The sequence below is a fragment of the Parasteatoda tepidariorum genome, chromosome 10, assembly GCF_982258835.1.
Source record: "Parasteatoda tepidariorum strain Cologne lab strain chromosome 10, Ptep-v5.0, whole genome shotgun sequence".
Lineage (NCBI taxonomy): Eukaryota > Metazoa > Arthropoda > Arachnida > Araneae > Theridiidae > Parasteatoda > Parasteatoda tepidariorum.
In genome coordinates, this window is record NC_141764.1 from 21,447,247 (window position 1) to 21,469,036 (window position 21,790).

The 21,790-nt window shown below is 30.9% G+C and overlaps 1 protein-coding gene across 1 annotated transcript; it reads right to left on the reverse strand.

The window, feature by feature from the left end:
* Positions 1 to 2,231: 2,231 nt before the first annotated feature.
* Positions 2,232 to 20,941, reverse strand: LOC107442243 (uncharacterized protein CG3556). Its single transcript, XM_087153051.1, has 9 exons — positions 20,784 to 20,941; positions 16,771 to 16,923; positions 14,974 to 15,205; positions 11,302 to 11,552; positions 9,790 to 9,944; positions 7,516 to 7,717; positions 5,598 to 5,772; positions 4,113 to 4,246; positions 2,232 to 3,102 (listed from the first exon to the last, which is right to left on the reverse strand). The coding sequence occupies exons 1-9, from the start codon at positions 20,845 to 20,847 to the stop codon at positions 3,026 to 3,028; spliced, it is 1,443 nt and encodes a 480-aa protein (XP_087009177.1). The 5' UTR covers positions 20,848 to 20,941; the 3' UTR covers positions 2,232 to 3,025.
* Positions 20,942 to 21,790: the final 849 nt, after the last annotated feature.

Below are 21,790 nucleotides of genomic sequence, written 5' to 3' on the forward strand. Positions count from 1 at the left end.
AAAGTTTATTGTACAAGCTTCAATATCTAATAAATGTGCTTCAATAAATGTGCTAAGTAAGCAATTTAAAATCAATAATTGAAATGGAAAAAATTAGCAATGCATTCTAAGGCAATATTAATGAAAAAGTGGCACTAATTCGCTAAGGAGAAACGTGAAAAATCGCCATACTATTATTAACACCAATGATTGTCAACTAATTTTGATAATATATGCATACTGAAATAAAAGAAATAAACTATGTACTAAAATACAAAATTAATGGAAAAATTGTACTTATTCGTTTGGAGAAACCCCATTACTAAGCAGCTATTGACGATAATGATGCATAATTGATGTTGATAATATGTATTTTATTTTATACAGCCGAATGATTAATGGGAAACTCATTTAGTGGAACACTAGAAATTTGCCATAAGCTTATGGTGTTAAATTTTGGTAATATATGCTACTGGTATTATGGTAATTGGTGCAGTTTTATAAGAATTCTACTAAGGGTCTACGTAGTTTGAGAAAATATTTTTCCAGTGGTAAGAAAGATAGCGTGTTAATATTTAAATGAATTAGAATTAAAAGAACTTTTTTCAACCTCTGCTTATAATTTTAACAGTAAATTAAAGGTCAGTCAGATAGAGAAATTGTCATACTCTAAAGTTCTTATCAAAGTCTTTTAACAATTCTACTCATTTTTTAAAATTTTGGCTTTAATTTGCTGCTACTGATAAATGTATCTCGCACAAAATTAAAATGTTGAAGGGTTATGCAATAAGTAGCAAATATATTAATATAGGTATAAAGTATTATACTGAAATAATTGTTGATTATTAAAACTGCAAAAATGCTGTTTTAATACAGATATTGTGGAAATACTCGTCTTACTGGTTCTTGAAGGTGATGTGTGTCTGATAAATTTATTTGATAGTTGTAAATTTTGATTATTATGTTTGACAACCGCTCCGCGAGCAATATTATGACACCAAGTGATGCTAAATACAGTTAATATCTATTTTGATGGAATGAACTACAGTGTTTTTCTTAATATAATAATGTAAAGCAACCGGAAAGAACAAAAAATAACAATAAATAAAAAATTGTTTTAGATTTATTAATTGAAGAGTTGAGTTGAAAAATCAGGTAAGTGACATTTTCTGAGAGGCTATGATTGAGCTTAGAAGAAAAAAAGTGGTCACTGAATTCGTAAATTAACCAATTTATTAGAAGGTGGGACTAATAGTTTTGAGTCTTATTTGAATTACAGCTTCTTAATTTAAAAATAATAATTCTGAAAGCATACTAATAACTAGCTTGGATTAGTTATTATTAAGATTAAAGTGAAACCAAAAACATTTCAGTTACACTAAACCTACTCATATTGATGCAAACACTTTATTTTATTTTCACTGATTCATAAATACCCCTAAAATGTCACTTACCTGGTTCTTTCACTAAACTCATTGTATCGTGCTGTCAGATCTGTGTATATCTTTTAGTGTATGTTCAGTACTGACTAATTTATTTTTTTTATTCCCCCCATGCGAGGAACGGGTATTCAGCTAGTATACATAATAGTAGGAAAAAAAAAAGAAACATCATAAGTAACTCCTTATCTACGTAATGATTTATCTGCAGAAACAGCGGAAATAACTTTTAATTTACATAATAATAGATCAGGAGAAACAGCGTCAATAATTCCTAATCTACATAATTGTCCCTTTTCAGAAAAGGGAAACGAATAATATTTTGTTATTTCAAAAGTTTGCAAAGGGGGAAAAATTGAGAATACGAAAATCAAACTTTAACCTATTAAAGTCCAAGATGGCGAGGAAAGAAGCATCTGAAAATAAACTTTAAAAAAAAAACAAAAAACATTTATAGCTTGACATTGTTTAACAATGAACCTTTCAATTATACTGAATAAAACTACTCAAACTAGTAACATATCCTTCAAACAAAGTTTAAATTTATACGTTAAATGTTTTATCAATAGACTTACACATTTTTTTGCTTAAATTCCCCATGAAGCCCCTAAACGGTTATTCAAGAGTAGTACTATCCTAAAGCCTTAAGATTACGAGGCATCAATGATTTCTGATATTGTGATGTCTTTTAAAATCACTACCCCCTTCCCGCAAGAACAGAGAACTCTATATCTTGCTGCGTATTGCTTAGGAAACTAAGTTATTATTCTTAGTCTATCGTTGGTATATGCATAAAATAAAGCATACTATGTGCACATGCATGCACGTATGTATATTTTAATGTACAGTAAGCAACAGCATAAATTCAAACGGATATAGTATACATAACAAAAATATGCACACAACAGGCATTTTAACATAGATATGCAAATGATGTGCTCTTTAGAAGGTATTTTCAAATTGAGTCAAAAAAACTCGTGAACTAGTGGTACTGCTAATAAGAAGAAAAGAAAAAAAGAGGCTACGAAACAACGCTCTTAAATTAATCCACAATGTGCAGCAACAACATGGCATAATCTGAGAACAAGATTAATAGATGCCCAAGCAAGTAATTCAGTTGTATTGCAGCAGAAAAGACTGATAAATTGTTCCCTTCCTTTTCCAATAAGTAGTGTCATCTGTTAGTAAGATTTGTTACTAACTTTGAAAATTGGTTAGAAACAATTTGTTTCCTACAGAGAGAAAGCAGCCAGTCGTACATGCATAGATTTCTTTCTTTCTTTCTTTTTTTTAAAAATCTTTTCTCAAATTGTCACTCATTTTTGAAACATTGGTTACTTTACAATATTTATACAAAATGTAACATAATTATTCAAAATTTTCATAATATCCTGTATAATATGCTATAAACATGTTATGAAGATTACTTTGAATTTCTTTTTTTCACAACGAGTTATAAAATTATTCACTTTTCATTTTATTTTACATAATATCTTTTGTGTCACAACTATCGTAAAAATGTCGCCATTCATGGAGTTTCCGACAAATTGTGAGGTGAGTCTAATGCAAACTCCTTGAGAGAAAAATCAGTTTTTTGACTGAGAGACCTATTCCATGGACCAGTGTGCTTTTTTGTACCACATAACCATATGCTCGTAGTTTTTAGGCATGTATTCAACTGGACCTGAAATAAATAATTCATTAGAGTTGAGAGCCGCTCTATTTAACCAGGTATTTACTCCATAATTTCTTTTAGAATACGACTGGTTGCTACTTTGTTTCTGGATTCTTTTTTAACCGAAAATTTCCAGTGCAACGAAAGGATAATACCGCTTTTCCTTTTAATATAAATTAATTATAAATAATCTGTTTGTTTTTTTATTCAGTTTTTACATGGCATAAAAGTTTGTATTTTAGTACATTAGTTTCAATTTCAATAGAACTACTTATCTATAATAGAACTACCTCAAATCAAGCCAGCAGACCTTTATAATTTGCTGTTAGTGTAGTTTGAAAGAGTTCTAATTAAATGATAGGTACAATGCACAAAATAAAAAACGGAGCCCCTTGAATAACTTTTCATCTAATGATCAAATTTTCTCGTAGAAGACTATCCTAATGATTCGAGGGTCCAATCTTAAATTTGCTAATTAATTAATTTACGAATTACGAAATTTACGAAATGCGAATTTATTAATTTACTAACCAGACAAAAAATTCACTTCGATCTTTGATGGTGAAGTTGTGTTCTTTATAGTTTTCGCTTATAAATGGTAATTTTGCTCCACTACCATTAGCTAAATGGTGCTGCGGTAGCCATACCTGCAGTCACATAAGTTGAAGTCAGCATTGCTTGTAAATTGTTACTTTGATTTAAATTAGTAACATTGTTTACCTTATCATTTAAACATGCATATTATTGCTCAATTTGATTTGAAAGAATCAGTTTGTTTTGTAAACATGTTAACCATTGTTCGTTTTTTATATGCACAAGTGCTATTGATTAAATATCTATCAGCACAAGTGCCAGGACATAATTTGGTTTATAATATTAACACTATTGCTTACTTTGTTCGTAGCATATGTGCTATTGTTTGCTTTGACATATACGACTATGTACCAATGCTTACTTTATTCGGAAAGCATTAGTACCATTGCTTACATAAATTTATAAGCATAAGAGCTATTGCTTACTTTGATTTATAAGCGTTGTTGTATTTGAAGCGTCGATGGAATAAAGGAACCAGAATTTTCCACTTTCAGGATCGTCCTCGATTTTTGCTACCGAGTACACATACGGCTTCAAGGATCTTGTAGTGTTTTCAAACCTTATAAAAAAAAATTAATACTTTTTATCAATGTAGATTTGGATATTTTCTGAGTGACACATAGATCAGTATCATTTTTTAGATATTTTCGATCCCCCACCCCGTTTATATCACTGGTGTCACACTATATAAACCTCAAAAATTCGATTTTCAAAATACCACACTTATATCTTTCTTAAATATGTGTATATTGTGGTGAACAAAATTAAGAGATGGAAAGCATTTTCGCACATTCATTTGCACATGCAAGATATCCGCACACCGCTTCATGTGTTTGACAGTGATTCCGTGAATGCTCAGAGGTACAGGCAGGAGGTCCTAGAGCCCTATGTGCGTCTTTTCAGGGGCGCTGTTGGTCCTGAGCTCATTTTTATGGACGACAATGCGCGACCACATAGGGCTCTCATGGCCGATGAGTATCTGGAAAGCGAGGATATTCAACGAATGGATTGGCCAGCCAAATCCCCTGACCTGAATCCTATTGAACATGCTTGAAATGCTCTTGGGAGAGCTATTGTGATGCGACAACCTCCCCCGAGAACCATTCTGGAGTTAAAAATTGCTCTGGTGGAAGAATGGGAGGATCTTCCACAAGTCCTCCTTAACTCCCTTATTAACAGCATGCATACTCGTTGCGCATGCTGTCTGTCTGTTAGGGGTGACCATACACCTTACTAGAGGCAACACACACTGTACAAGCCTCACTTTTACTGTCATCTTTTATCCTTAAAGTTCAGACTACATTGGATTTATTGACAATAGGTCTTGCCAGTGAATGGCACTTTCATTTTTGTTTTGCATACTTTATAATCATGGAATAAACTATATCCATACCAAATTTCATTTATTTATATTCAGTATTTTTTGAGATATTTGGGAAAATGTTTTCCATCTCTCAATTTTGTCCACCAGTGTAATTTGTCATCTCCTAACATTCACAGCGATATCATTCACAAAAATGTCTTCTCCTAAAATTCCCAACGATATCATTCAGAAAACATTCATTCCCAAAACGTTATATATATATATCTTTTACAAAAATACACTGTCCAGAAATCCAGAACGGTATTATTCGCAAAAAATATCATTCCTTAAAATCCACAATGGTATCATTCACAGAAATTCCTTTCGAAAACTCCATATCAATATTCTCAAAAAATACAATGTCCAAAAATCCAGAATGATGTAAGTGACAAAAAATATATGCTCAAAAATTCACTGCATTGATTCAAGCTAAATTAATGGGCTATTCTTAATAAGATTCTTATTAATGAGTACTATCGCACTCGTACACTGCACTATTAATATTTTGATCAGAGGTAAATGGTTAAAAAATTCAAAATTGGTTTACTTGTACATAGGATCCAACTTAGCTGCAACTTCCATTATCTTATAAAATGATGTTCCAGCCGGAATATACAGTTGCATTGTCTTTTCTAAGTACCGATCTGTACCTAGCCACAGTGAATACCGGACTCTGCTTTTGTTACCTGTCTGAAACATCCAATCTTGCAGAATTTCATCACCTGTCGAAAAAGAAAATTAAAGGTTTCAGTACCATGTATTTGTATTAAAAGAAAGAAAATGAATACCTATATTTAAAAAAATTGTAGTAGCTTCTTAATCGTTATAATTTTTCATAAAAAAAAATCTGAGTTTGAACGAAATTGGTTGAGTAGTTTCGGTGAAATGGTAAATAAAAAATGATTGTGTTCCAATTGTTTTTTATACCCCTCAGAAACTATTAAACCGATTTCGACTAAATTTTTGACTTTGTATAGCAAATTATATCGTTTACGAGGTAAAAATTCCAAACTTTTAGTTGTTGAAACTTTTACTTTTTCTATAAAAATTATTGTCAAAAAACTTTTTTTTGCAAAATTAAATGTTTTAACATTATGTGTTTCTGTATACTATTTGCATATTTTAATGTTTGTAAGTAATATGATTCAGAAAAGTACGGAATTTAAAGTTTAAATAGACGTTTCATATTAGATCATTAAATGTAGTCTAAAAATTTATCAGGCACTAGGTCTTAGCTCTAACAAGAAGAATTTTTACAAATATTTTCCACTGAGGTTTGGTTATTCCTTCCCTAAAAAAAGTTTAAAGTTATTACATGTTCTTTTAACTTGCATAAGAAATAATGTCAAACATTTTTCAAACAGTTGATTTGCTTTAAATATGGCGCTCAAAAAGAAAAAAAATTTCCAGCGAAGGCAGGAAAAAAGTTTCTTGGTTAATGAACAAACAATGAAGAAAAATATAATGAGACAAAATATATATAAATAAATTAAGAAAAAACAGCTTAAATAAACTTGTGTTAATTGTTTATCGAATTCTATCGCAGATAAAATTCTGGAAGGGGAGTAAGGTGGTGTTACTACCACTATAAATATTAAATACCAATTCACAAGTATATAAGACATGTTAACTTGATTCTATCGTTCGGTACATTTTGATAGATGAAGATTGACAAAGTCTATAAATAAATCCCTTCAGAACTATCCCATTTATTATAAGTTCTTCAAATATAGCATTGTAAATATTTCGTTTACATATTTAGGGACATTTTGATAATGTAAGGCGAGAATGATCTTCAAAAATATTTGCCTTCTAGCAGAAAAAATGCTCTGGGCATCTTAAAACTGCGTACCTTTGTGGCTACAGCTGGCGTCTTCCGAGTCTTAGTCAAATCAAATTCTTTTAATAACACATTCACCATGATGCCCAAAATATCATGGGAACCATGTGAGAGACAAAAATTAAATCCAGCGGCGAGCCGGATTCGAATCCCAGTCGATACGAATTCCGCATCCGGCTTGCACCGACCACAGTGCTGACGTAACGTGGTAGACTGATCATGGGTTAGAGTCCCCTTGCCGTCAGGCTAACCGTGGGAGGTTCTCGTGGTCTTCCTCTCTATGTACGCAAATACGGGTTAGCTCCATCAAAATAGTCCTCCACGAAGGCAAATTTCTCCCAATACTCAATCCAGGAGTTTCCTTGTCTTCTGGATTTGGTTCAAAATTACAAGGTTACGAAGTTGAACATTAGTAGTTGTAAACCCATAAAATTGGGTCGGTTGTTCAACGACAGTTATTAAAAAAAAATTAAATCTAGTCTCACTTGGGAAGTATGAGTACATTATACTTATATATTGTTTTGATTTTTGACTGTACGATTTTAAAACCATAAATGTTTGAAATTCTACTTATTTCAAAAGGCGAACAAGTTGGCTGTCGGACCTAATACAGATTTATACTCACCTGTTCTGTTTGGAAGAAGGCAGTGGCTTGAGGATATGTCTACGAGGCTTCTATATCTAAGTACGGGCAAAACGAAGTAGGTTTTAATAACATCACCTCCAAAGGAACCATCATGTTCCTGGTTGCTTAAGAGACCCTGGAGTGCTTTCATTGCCGAGTACTGTCGAGTATTTTGGTGAGTATTATTGACAGACATCAAAGCCTAAGGAGAATGCTTTCATTGGTTCAAAAAAGCAACATTTAGTGGACACAAAACTAGATGAAAAATCTAATGAGAAATACATTCGACTTTTATTTATTTCCTTGCCATTTTTTTTAAACGTTATGATTCTTAGAAGAGCAGTCGAAAATTTGAGCTCTTCTGAGTCCCTTTTTGCGTATTTCTCTATATATCGCAGGGCTCGAAAAAACTCTAAAATTTTACCCGTCCCCGAGGACGGCTTGTCCAACAATGTACCCGTCCTCCTTTGAAACTAACCCGTCGCTTCTAAGTAAATAAAAATATAATTTTCTCTTATTTATTACAAACATTTATATAAATTGCACAATGAATTAGTAGTTACTAGGATTACAAATACTAAGATTGCATTATACAGTAATAAAAGGAATACTAGGTTACTAATAGGAACCTAGTATTTCTTTTATAAAATAATTTATTTCTTTTATGAAATAATTTCTTTCTTTCATGAAATAATTTAAATGACAAATGTCAAGTTATCTGGAATGTCAATTTATTCAAGGGTACTGCGTTTTTAAAATGAATCAAACATGACGTTTGCCAGTTCCACAATCAAGCTAATGATTTACAGAGATTTCTGCACAAAAATCTGAAAGGGGTTTTCCATTTAGGTTGATGGTCATAATTGCGATTACCGCTTCTTGTTTAAGACCAGTACGTAATGTTCATTGCGGAAAAGTCCCTTTCAACCGCTGCAGTACGTGACACAGAGAAAACATCAATTCCACAATGCGCAGTATGTTGCTGTATTTCTAGATTAGAGGGTCATTTTAGAAGTGAGGCGCTAGACTCTTGTAAGATAACAAAAATTGAAAATGTATCACCAACATTAACGGGAAAATGGCGGTCCGCGCGGACGTCGAATTCGAGAAATTCGTTGCCCGCGGGGAATTTTTGACCGCAGAGGACGGGCGGACGGTTGGTTTTTCGAGCCCTGATATATCGGATACTTTCAAAGCAAGTTTTTCACAGACAGTAATTCAATTTGTTTAAACAAAAATAATTCTTTGTAAAAAAATAATTTTTAATAATCATTTATTATTATTTTTTTAATGACGATTGAAGCATTTTTGAATTTTGAGGTATACAAATCTTACTTTTAACTAAGACATTTGAAATAACGAAATACGAAATTCGAATTAAATTGGTTGAATAGTTTTTAAGAAATTAAAGTTTAACAATACTTATTTTCTTAAACAATTATTACTGAAAAAACTATTTGATCAATTTTATTCACATTTTGTATTGTGTCGTCTAAATTTATTGATTAAGTAATATAAGATACCTTCTGTTTTAATTAATTGGTATATTTCTGGCCACCTCTTAAATCATACCCGGTACCCGGTTCTTGAAAATTTGATCATCAGAACAAAAATTATGTAGAATGATATCTTTAGTGCACTGCGGAAATGCTGGAGGTTAGAGGCTTTGAGTGCAAGAGTTTTTTTCTATTTTATTTATTTTGTTATATTATGAAAATATTTCTGAATTAATGTACAGCTCTCAATATAAAAAATCCGACCATCCCGAATAACTTTTGATCTAATGAACGGATCAATTCAACAAATATTCAAATAGTGTAGGTTTATTCATGAACAAGAAGAAAACTAAAGTAATGAGAATAAATCAAAAGAAAAATGACAAAATTAAAATCGAAAATCACGAAATAGATGACATAGAATCATTTAGCTATTTAGGTTCTATTGTAGATAAAAAAGGTGGAAGGACTTTTTTAAGGTGTGTTTATTTAGAGAAAATGTGTTTTTTCTTGTCTGATTTCGTAACTCAAAACGTCATCTGCACTAATTAATTAGCATATTTGAGGTCGCCACTTTGGACGATTAAGATTGAGTCCTAGAACGTGAAGATCTGATCATTAGATCAAAAGTTACTCAGGGTGGTCCATTTATTTTTTTGCGCATTGTACTATAGAATAAATATTTAAAAAAGGGGCAATTTTTTGAACTTTTTAAGCTCGTGTAGCTGTTGAGATAATTTTTAAATTTTCAATAGAAATTTTTTTTTTTAGAAATTACCTGCAATATTAAAGCAGTGGTTTTCAAGTTATCAGTGATTCCGTTTTCCTTCTGTCTTTGAGTCAAAACAGAAATCATTTCGGTTAAGTTTGCTCGTAGAGTTTGATTATGCTGCAATGCACACGACGTCGCCATCACCGCTAAAGCCTGCTCATCTATTAAAATTAAAAATATTGATAAATTACAGTTTAAAAAAAAACATGAAAAGTTCATAGAGAATATGAAGAGTTTTTAGTGATCTTCATATACATTTTAAGAATCTTTGTCAAAAATAGTGCCGAAAAAAGTTTACAGAATAAAAAATTAATAACTGTGCAAAAGGAAAAAAAAAACGAATGTCAAAACACAATACATCCTTATTGAAGAAGAAGGGAATGAAAATATCGAAACATATTTGATAGTCACAGATTAAGAAAGAGGATTTGAAAGGTTATTATTAGAAGCCCCTATAAGTTTCACCAAAAAATTAAACTGATTTTTATGTTTTTTCTTCAGTACTGATTCAACTGATTTCGATAGGTTTTTTGTTTTTTCCTTATTTAAATAATAACCCTTTGACACAGAATTTTTTAAACATGCGTTTAACATTTTTTCATTATATTGTATAATTTAGGTAAAGATAAATGAAAAATATTATATCTAACATTTAAAAAAATTTTGGTTATTAAAACAGTGTGAAACACTGGTGTCTTTTTCTACGTTAAATGTAAGTATACCAAACATGGCTCACTTTGGAGTATACCAAACATGGCTCACTTCCAAACAATAATTTTTCATATTCGTATTTATTTGCAGTTATTTAGATCTAAGAGAAACAGCTATTATATGAATGAAACTTTTTTTTCAAACTTCCTTTTCTGGATTTTGCATTGTAGCACAAATATCATTTCTATAATATAGCAGATTTTTTTAGCATCTGTTAGATTGTTTTTAATTAAAAAATAGTAAAGTATATTTTTGATTTTAGTAAGGGCGGCAGAAAAAAAATATATAAAAAGGTACTAGTGGCCTATCTGCTTCAAATGGTTAATTTGCGAAGCCTAATTTATATACGTATTTTGCTTCACTTTAAAAGGGACTTGAGTAGCGAATAAGGGTAGTAATTATGAAAAGCCCCTAAATACATTATTCGTGCTTGTTTAACCATAGAAGTATTAAAATTAATTATAAAAGGCTGCTGAAGTTCATTATGAAAAGTATGAACTAAATAAATATAAGTCTAATATCGAATTGGATTTTAATCGCCTTTTATGCAACATTCTTAATTTTCATATGATTTTAAGTAAAATTCAAATTTTTTGAGAATTGATATTTATTTTGTTTAATTCATATTAAAGAATTTTAATGATTTGAACAGAATTTATTAAAAAAACGTCATCTTTAAGTGGGAATTTCCACAAATATATTTCAATTTATTATGCACATTGCTAGGATAAATGAAAGTCTATTATCAGCACATATACTTTGCAAGAATCTTTTATGAATCTCTTATGAATCGTATATGAAACTTACCTGTCCACAGCTCTCTATGAGCATTTGAAAATTCTGCCTTAAGTTTATCGACATCTTTCTGCGTGATATTGTCTCCAGCGTTGCACAAGGCTATCAGATTAAATGGATTTACGTAATCATCTTTGTCTACTCGGCTGCGTAATTCTTGAACGAGATTTATTCCTTGGAAATTTCTAACATCAATGCAAGCTACCAAGAACGCATTGATGAACGAGGCCAATTCTGTGCTTGAAACATCTTCTAATTCATTCCTAAAATGATTATTTTAAAAGTATAGCTCAGAGAAAAAAATTGAGACTCATGGCATGCAAGGTAAAATGTACAGACTGTGCTTTTATTTTTTTTGCGTTGAAAGCAAACCCTTTTTTGAACTTGCGCTTATCAATGTCAACTGCGTAGTTCAACAAAGAAGACAAAGGAATTCCTAGATGAAGCATTGGAACAAAAAAGTCTTTGGAATACTGTTTGATAGAATTCACCCGCATTTGAGTTACATGGAGAAGAAAAACATAAAAATCTCCCACGGCTAGTCCAAAGGAAATGGGACTTTAATCTGCCTACCAGGATATTTTACGCCAACAGCGTGATTGCTGAGAGCCAGAAGTGAATTCGTATTGACCACGGGGACTCCAACCTGGGTTTCCTAGAGTAGTGTGCTCGAACCCCTGAGCCTCCACAGTTCTTAATGCAAGGTTTGTTCGAAAAGTAATGTCAATGATTTAACAGTAAAGCAAATACACGTCGTAGCATGTGTGGATTGGTAAAAGGGAAGCTTGCTTTCGCATTCGCGAGGTTCTCACGATTTTTCCTTCCATGCAACGCATATGCGGGTTACTTCCATCAAAAAATAATCAACGAAAACAAATTTCTGCAAATAATCGATGCAATAGTTTCTGGATTGAGTTCAAAAGAACAAGGCTACGGAGTTTAACATTGGTAGTCGTAAAATCAAAATTAGGTCAGATATTCAACGATGGTTATAAAATGAAAAAAGAACAAAGTAAACACTAAATAAAACTAGACAAAGGAAAAAAAATGATGGCGAACCTTGGAAATATTTTCCGTGATAAAGGGGGCTTTTGGGAAAGAGTAGGGGAGAGTGGGGTCAATTGTAACAGGGTACGATTGTAACAGAGCAAAAATTTCGAGTGCCGGGTTCTAGATTTGGTTCCTAGGTGGCGCACAAGGTGCATTTAATAAATCTACAAGTACACCGCTGCTGGCAACCATTTTTATGTACTTTTGAAAGAGTTACATCACAAAAGATATTTTCACGCTACGTAAGTACTTTTTTTGGTATTGGAATATTATGTTGTAACAAAGTAATTTTGTTTAAGCAAATAAAAATTACTAACCGAATATGTAAGGGGGCACCTAAATTAACATTTCAAAATGAAAAGATTAGTTTTGTTAATTAACTAGCATTGTTTTTAACAAATGAAGCTGAAATGGCGTCTTGAGGACGATTGTAACAATAAGTAAAGGGACGATTGTAATAGCTGAAAATAAAATTCATAATTACAATTGCAATTGCTTAACCCCTTAAGTCCCATTTCTTATGCTTACAAACCATTACTTAACTCTTTAAGAGCCACCAATTGTTTCCTATATCATTTATATTATGTTGCATGTGCATTATTGTCACCTTTTACAGCATAAATAAAATTTTTTAACCCCTTAAAGTTAAAAGTTTAACCCTTTAGGTCTCTGCTCATTATTATATTTACTCCTAATCACTACTATTTTGATCAATAAAAAAAATATATCACAACTATGATAATATGAATAATTAACAATGTTTTAGTTGAATTTATGAACTGTTGCAATTGATCCCGTAAGTGGGGGCAATTGTAACAAGTGCACGACTGTCAAAAATTTTTAATAACTAATATAATAACATTTAAAATAAGGTATTTATTTTTTTTCTAGTAGAGGATAGTCTACTTTACGCGTCTGTCAATTAATACTAATAATATATTGGATTTTTTGTTAGTTAAAAATAGTAAAAAATGTTACAATTGACCCCACTCTCCCCTACCTATTGAAATGTTAAGTCTACCGTTGGCAGAAGTTTTGCTTGCAGGGAAGGGCAGCGTTGACGATTGTACAGAGCGCAAAACAAAAATGTTCTCCCCTGAATAAATTTTAATATTATGATTGGATCTTCACGTTCTAGGATACAAACTTAGTGGTTTGAAGAGCTGCTCTTAAATATGCTAATTAATTAGTTCAGACGATATTTTAAGTTACGAAACGACTTTCACTGAATAAACATGCCTCTTTTCCCGACGTATTCAGATTTCTGACCTCCTAATTATCGAGGATAAATGAGAAATATGGTCTCAATAGTTTGGTCAGGAGAACGATGTAAAATTTAGTTCCCTTAATATCAATTTTACTTTTTGCGTATTTCAACATATCTTGCGAAGTTTTAAGAGAATCGAAAAATTTTTGCACACAATTATGCAATTCGTTTATCCAAAGATAATTCAATGCAAAATGTAACTTTTCGTAAATATATATATTTTATTATTTTACTTCATAATGGTTGAAAAAATTTTGAATTGTACTTTAAATAATTCGGTTATTTATAAAATTTAAAGAGTGCAATTTGAATACCTCACAATAAATTTTTTTTCGCCTATTATTAAATTAAAAATAAAACAATAATAAATACTTACTAAAAGTTATATTTTGCATGGAATTATCCAGGGATAACCGAATGTTACAATAAGTTGCAAAAAATTTTCAATTCGCCTAAGGCTTTAGCGAGGTATGGTGTAATATACAAAAAGTAAAATTAGCATTAAAGGGTCCAAGCTTTGGAGCACACTCTTGACCAAACTATTGTGACAATATTTCCCAAATTGCAGCTATAGTATGGGGGTCAGAAATTCGAATCCGTTATAATAAAGAGATGTTTATTCAGAGAAAGTATATTTTTGTGCTTGATTTCATAACCTAAAATATTGTCTGCACTAATTAAGTAGCAAATTTGATTTCACTCTTTTGAACCATTAAGTTTGAGTCCTATAATGTGAAGATCCGATCATTAGATCAAAAGTTATTCAAGGTAGTCCATTTGTTTTTTGCGTCCTGTACTGGAAAATCATCACTGACAACCAATGATACGAAACTGTATGACTGAATCCTAGAAATTGAATAATCGTATTATGTTCGATTATCCAATTTGTACTATAGCCTAATATTTATCTTACTTACCCGCCATGTTCATGGGCTGTTGCCATTTATTTTATGTATTTAATGTATTTTGTGATTTGTACTGCTTTTTGGATTTAAATAAACATTTACCCGTATGCCCTAAATTGGGGCAGGTCGGGGTAAATTTTCATAGTGTTCGATTATTGGCACTTTTAAAAATTCGAAAAAAATCGATCACCGGATTGGGACGGACAATTTGCTGATAAGAAAGTGGTGTAAAAATGGTCTGGCATGCTTTTTTCCTGTTCTTATACCAGGCTGATTCGAAGGGGCTAATGGTTACTTACCGCTTCCCACATTTTTTATAGTTTAGTTCCCTGACATGAACACTCACATGTAAGGGTATAATTTTGGAACAGTTTAAAAAGTGCAGGAGGCTTTCACCAAGGTTGTCAAATAATCCATCTTCTTACATCAAAATAATTGACGAAAAAAATGAATATTACTTACAAAGCAAGTCTTGATAGAAGCCGGTACCCTACTTCCATAGATAATTGCTTTCCGATTTTATTATTTGGCGAAAAGTAAGTTTCATCCACCAAATAGAGAGCCACAGCCGTCCTGGTTGCATAATATCCAAACACTTCCGCAGATGAGTCATTTTTGCCCTGTTGAAATAACCAGGCTACTGCTTTCTTTTTGAGGTGATCGTATTTCTCAAAACGATCTAAATTAATCAGGGCTGAAATAGAAAAAAAGGGTAAGTTATACTTTTATACTGTAATTTAATTTATCCATTAGTATCTTGTTTTTCGGGACGTTTTTAAAAATGCTCTATCAATTGTTTTCTCGACACAAATGATTTAAGTATTCTCTTTCTTATACGTTAAGTTAAAGCTCTGGTATATCAGTAAATACAAATATGGCAAGGCAGGGAATAACGGATTATTTGAGATTGAAATACGTTTTGAAAACACTAATCAGTCAATTAAAAGAGCTCACTAGTACTTCTAGAAACACATTCGACTGTCATATTCTAAAAATTATAAGGATGTTTTCAGAAAACAAGAGAATTATATTTATTTTCATTTATAAAATTATAGACTTGCCCTAGGTATGAGGGTGAAAGCAGTGGTAAAGAAAACTGTGCAAAAAATTACTGAAATTCAGAAGAAAAAAAAATGTTTTCCAAAATATCCGATTCAGTAAATTTTTTTGTAGAAGCTTCAGAATCAATGAAAAGAATATCATTAATCAGTACAGCATTGCTATCATCGCTAATTTCGTGGTTCTCTTTTATCTGTACCCATATTTTTTTTTTTTAAAGTTCTTCTAAAGGAATATCATCCTCCGCGCTGACTAAGTATCCAGCTTTAGCAAAGCTGTTACGAATAATACGATCTGTAATATCATCGTTCTAAGCTTTAGAAATTTCTGTTATGTTTTCTTCGTAAATTGATTTTTGGCACGGATTCTTGTGTGAAATGCAAACAAAAAGGAAATGGATTTTACTGCTTTCTCTAAAAGTTAAGTGGCTGCGAAAATTAATTCAAGGTCATTTCCCCTATAAAATGCGTTTACAAGTTTGAAATGTTCTGAAATATTTTGGAAAATAGGGAAAGTGGATCTCAAAGAAAATTCGTTAAATAGAAAATTCACTTCGCTATATTCGAAAAAAGTCGCAAAATAGAGAAGTTCGTTAAATAGAAATCTGACTGCATCTATCAAATATTGAATCTAATGATTTGTTTTATAAATAATGAATACTTTTATAATTGATTATGTTTTTTTAAGTAAAAGTCATACTTGAGTTTTCTAGTAACAAACTGTTATGTTTTAAGGCATTTTTTTTTACTTACAATACCATTTACTAAACTCGAATCAGTTCAGAAAATGTAGTACTGTATTTGACATAATAATACTAAGCACTTGTTTTAGATTGCTTATCCTTTGTTTATTTGTTTAATAATATTTCCTCAAATATTCTAGGTTGGTCTGATTTAAGAATATAGTGGTACGAATTAGGGAACTGGTTTCCTAAATTGTACAGCTTGCAGAACTGGTATAATTAATTCTCAGTACTCACTGCAAAAATATAATTACCAAAAAATTAATATAAGTAGCTAAATAATTATGTTTTACTGTTAAAATATTTCATATATTAATGATTTGTGACTGATGAAAATTAAAATCTGAAAAGCCTACTTTAAAAAGGCGTACATCTTACTGATATAATAATTTAACAAGACAAACATCAATAATAGTGAAAAAAAAAGACAATTTTGAAGAAACTATTAAAAAACTTACCACTACTGCAGTCTCTTTCATTCGAGGGATCTCTTCCACAATCATTCGGGTCACCGTCACATCTATATTTTACTGGAATACAGATTGAATTGTCACATCGAAAAAAATCTTTACTACAAGGCTCATTCGTTAACATATGTCTTTCAAAGCTAGCTGAAATGGAATAAAACAAGTTTATCTCTACAGTCCTAGGGCAAATTATTAGAAGCACTATAAGATTCCATGTAAAATCTTAATTATCAGGTAATACTATACAGCTTTATTGCTTTTACGTGACTGAAACCGGTTTGTACTTGTTTACGTTCGTGTATCAATTGTTTAAATTAGGCGATATATACTATAAATTCAACGATTGGATAAATTAGACGATATATTATATAAATATAGAATATTTATTATATCAGGAGTTATATTAGTACATTATAATAATTAGACCAAATCATTAGATGTACTGTAGTGTTTTGATAATTGCATGCTTCGTAAGAGTTTATATGCAATACTTTTATATTTAAACATACATGTAATGGGTTTTTATCCAGGAGATTTTTCATATAGTTCCTATTTGTATTAATTTTTAACGTATTGCATTACAATGTTAACCAATTGATACACGAACATAAACAAGTGCAAACTGGTTTCAGTCGCATTAAAACAAAAAAGCTGTATAGTATCACCTGATAATTAAGATACTAAAGAATAAGATAAGATTACTAAATAATTTCTTTGTTAATTTGTATAATTTTTCCATGTGCAAATCCATTTCGGGCTAATCCGTGGTTAAAACTATTTACTAAAAAATTCTTTTACTAAATAATTTCCTTTGTTAATCTATACAATTTTTCCATGTGCAAATCCATTTCGGGCAAATCCGTGTTAAAATTATCTATTAAAATTTTTTTTCTTTGATAATTTATATAATTTTTCCATGTGCTAATCCATTTCGTGCAAATCCGTGGCTAAAATTATTTGCAAAGCAGGCAATTTATGTCTCTCTTTTTTATTTCATATTTTTCTTAAATAAACATCTATATTCTAATGCTATTTATGGTCAATTTTTAAAATTATCCAGTATAATATTACCTTGCGCACATCCATTTCGGACCCATCCTTGGTAACTAACAAATCATTGCACAGAATAACAAATCACTTCAGCAGTGCAGTAAGAACGGCACTTTGTTGTTGTTGTTGCTAATTCCCATCTGGTCTGACGGGATCAGACCAGATCAATGAATCCGTTGATATTGAGAAAATCCGAAACCAGAATGGGAGAGGAATGAATATCGTTCCAGTCCAGCCCTAAACAGATCAAGATGTGCTCAGGTGATGCCTGGTTTTGTTGGCATTTAGGGCAAAGAGGAAAGATCTTTTGATTTGCAGAAAATGTGAGACATTTCAGGTGTCCACTGGCCAGTCGGGATAGGCAGGTGTTGGTTTGCCTGTCACCAGGGAGAGATAGAGAGAGTCCTGGTCTTTTTGCTTTATACCAGTAGTGAATAGGTGGAAGCAGCCACTTTTGTTTGTTCTGGGCCTTTTGCCTTGCAAAAAGTTCAAGGTAGGTAAGCTCTGAGGTGGAGGGGACTGGATGGTCTAGTCCCTTCTTTTGAGACCAGGAGCCAAGACAGACTTCTACCTCACGGTGCTCCGGTCTTTGGACAACAGAAGCTGCATACCCCCTCCCATGAATCAGTTGACAGAACGGCACTTTAAAACCCTCTAGTTACACTCAATTTGCGCTTTTGTTTTCATATTTTGTAATCTGGCAATCTTTCTGCGAAAACATTTTTAAATCATTCTTGAAAAATTTCTCGTCTATGTAAGTACATCTGATTTTGCTACTCGCCTTATAGTCCATTTTTTATACTGTTTTTTCTTTTTCTTTTCTTTTCTTTTATTTTCTGTTTTCACTTGTTATTTTTACTTTTTGTGTTCCATTTTATTTGTTGTAATTTTTGCAAAAAAATTTTTTTAATGCTCCTCACACTATTGTATTAATATATTTTGCTTTGGCTTTATTGATACTATATCAGAAAGCACTCTGTTTTGCGGATATAATCGTGTGGGCTGAAGAAAAGATTATATCTTTTTTTTTCCGGTTTTTTCAAAATAAAATTTCATAATTTTTTTTTAAACTGTTGCTAGTTATTTTTTTACTTATTATTTCCATATGTCTATAATTTTTCTTTGTTTTATCTTCATTTTGAACTTATCTAATGAGTTCTGTTTGCTTGCAGCTTAAGCGCAATGCATGTAACTTATTGTTTTTCTTAACTTTCTTTGTGTTTTCTTGTATTTATATATATATATATATATATATATATATATATATATATATATATATATATATATATATATATATATATATATATATATATATATATATATATATATATATATATATATATATATATATATATATATATATATACTAGCTGAATGCCCGTTTTTCGAATGGAGTGAAAAACAAATTATTTATATTATCTATTCTGCCTGCTTGACGTCCAAAATATCGAGTGAAGAAAGAAAATATCAATAAATTTCAATGTATAAAAAAAAACAAAAAAAAACTGATTTTTAAATTGCATGAAATTTTCTTATTGAAAATCAGCAGTTCTTTTAAAAGATTATGATGAATTTACGCATTTTTAGAAGGCTACAACGTATTTAACCCCTCTTTTTTTGTATTACCAACTTAAGATAGAAGACAGTGTTCTTACGGCCTCTTATAACAATGCATGAAATAAATAACTTTTGATCTAATGATTGAATTATGAGTTGCGAAAAAAAACGTACATGAAAATTTATTGTCCGACTTAATTACTAACTAAACATTGTTTTTCATCTAGAAGATATGGCTCCATTAATTAAGGCAGGAAAGAGTTCAAAACTTTATACCCCATAATATTCATTTCGCGATTTGGGTTTTTAGCTTTGTCACAAGAAAGTTTTAAAAGAATCGAAAATTTTTTGAGCACAATTATAAAATTCTTAAGATTTTTCCATGTAAAATGTAATTTATAATAATCATTTGTTATTTATTTTATTTAATAATAGGGGAAACAATCTTGAAAATTAAAAGTACATAAATTTTCAGGTGCCTTTAAAGCTAGAAATTTTAAATGACAAAATTCAAAGTTTGAGAGAAATCGGTGGAATAATTTCTAAGTAAGAGAATTTTAAGAAGTATATTTAAAAATTAGTAATCGTAAACTCAAGTTCCCAGTAGAACATTGAAGTCATGCATCACTCACTGACAGCGGTCAATAAGCGGGAAGGTAACCATTTTGTTCAGCTTGCAAAGGGGCCAAGTGTGCATGGTATTGGTGCTTGTCGAACTGTTCTACGGTGAAGTGACCAACTTCACGCGCTGGTTGTCTGGCTACCAAAGTAATGGCGCCATCCCATCTGCAGAGGATCGAAATTGCGATTCAAACGGACTCCGAACATGTCTTCGAACGGACCTCAGGGATGCTACCTCGACCGATGCCAATAGCTCTTTGTGCAATTCTTTCGTGACGTAATTAAAGCACTACCACCACTACTACTAATTAAAACCAGATTTCTAGAGAACATGTCGATCGATTTGATTCAAACATCAACTTCATTTACACCTATTGACAGCCTTTCATCACATTAGACATAATTGAAGAACTCTATTCTACTGTGTGATCATTTGAAAAGCAATTTAAGAACCCAATCTGATAAAAATTAGTTGAAATAGTTTATAAGAGATGTGTTATTCTTTGAATAAGGTTTTTTTTAAACTCATTTTAGTCGGAAGAAAAGAAAAAAAAATTTAATTGCGAAATTATTTAAAGAGGGATTCATTAAATCAGAATTTGAATGCAATATATGTATGCAATTGTTCAAGTAATAAAACAAATCACAACATTTTTGTATGTTTCAAAATGCTTCAAGAGGAAAGTTTTTACGATTTTGTCAAAGCTTTTTAGTATAGATTTGGCAGTTTCGGATTACGTAACAGAAAATGGAAACTGAAAAATAAAAGTTATTACCATCAGCTTGATGTTTACAAATGATTACTGTGATGAATGTAGTTAGGAATAAATAGGAGAACATATTTCTTGTTTTCAATCAGTTTGTTTACTTCTGAAGTTAGGGCTTCGAATTCAGTCAGTCGTGTATGCTTAAAAGAAAGGAAATGTCGAAATTGTCCCCCCATTTGTCTTTTCCATTTCCTCTGATATTTTCCGTTATACTTATCAATAGTTGACCTTCGATATTTATAAATCTTTCATAAATAGATATTTATCAAGTCTGACTTACGTTTCAAAAAGTGCAGCAGTTATGTTTTCAAAAATGTTTACTGATATATTAGATCGAATTTCAATTTTTAAACCCCCCAAAAAAATTATATTAAAGAATTTACATCGGAGGAAAACCGAACAAATTAAGGTACTTATTCGTAACATGAACTTTCCTCAGTGTCAAAACACAAAATGCCATTTTGTGTTTCGACACACTGAGATAGGTTGCAGTGAGGGCTCTTTCATTATATATATATATATATATATATATATATATATATATATATATATATATATATATATATATATATATATATATATATATATATATATATATATATATATATATATATATATATATATATATATATATATATATATATATATATATATATATATATATATATATATATATATATATATATATATATATATATGTATATATATATATATATATATATATATATATATATATATATATATATAATATATAGTCTGGATTTTAAATCTTACTATTTTGTTAAAAATGCTTTGGAGAGATTTTTCCTCCTCGATAAAAATTAGTGAAATCACTGAATAATTGCTTGAGCTTAAACTGTTAAACTGCTTGATCTGTTACAGCTAAAGCTTGAATACTGTTAATATGCACATTAAGTTATCAGCAAATTAACTAGGGTGATGCGTTAAAGGTCAGAATCAAGCGTTTTCCACAATTTACCTAATTATGGGGAAAATTAACGTTTTCAGTGTTCTAA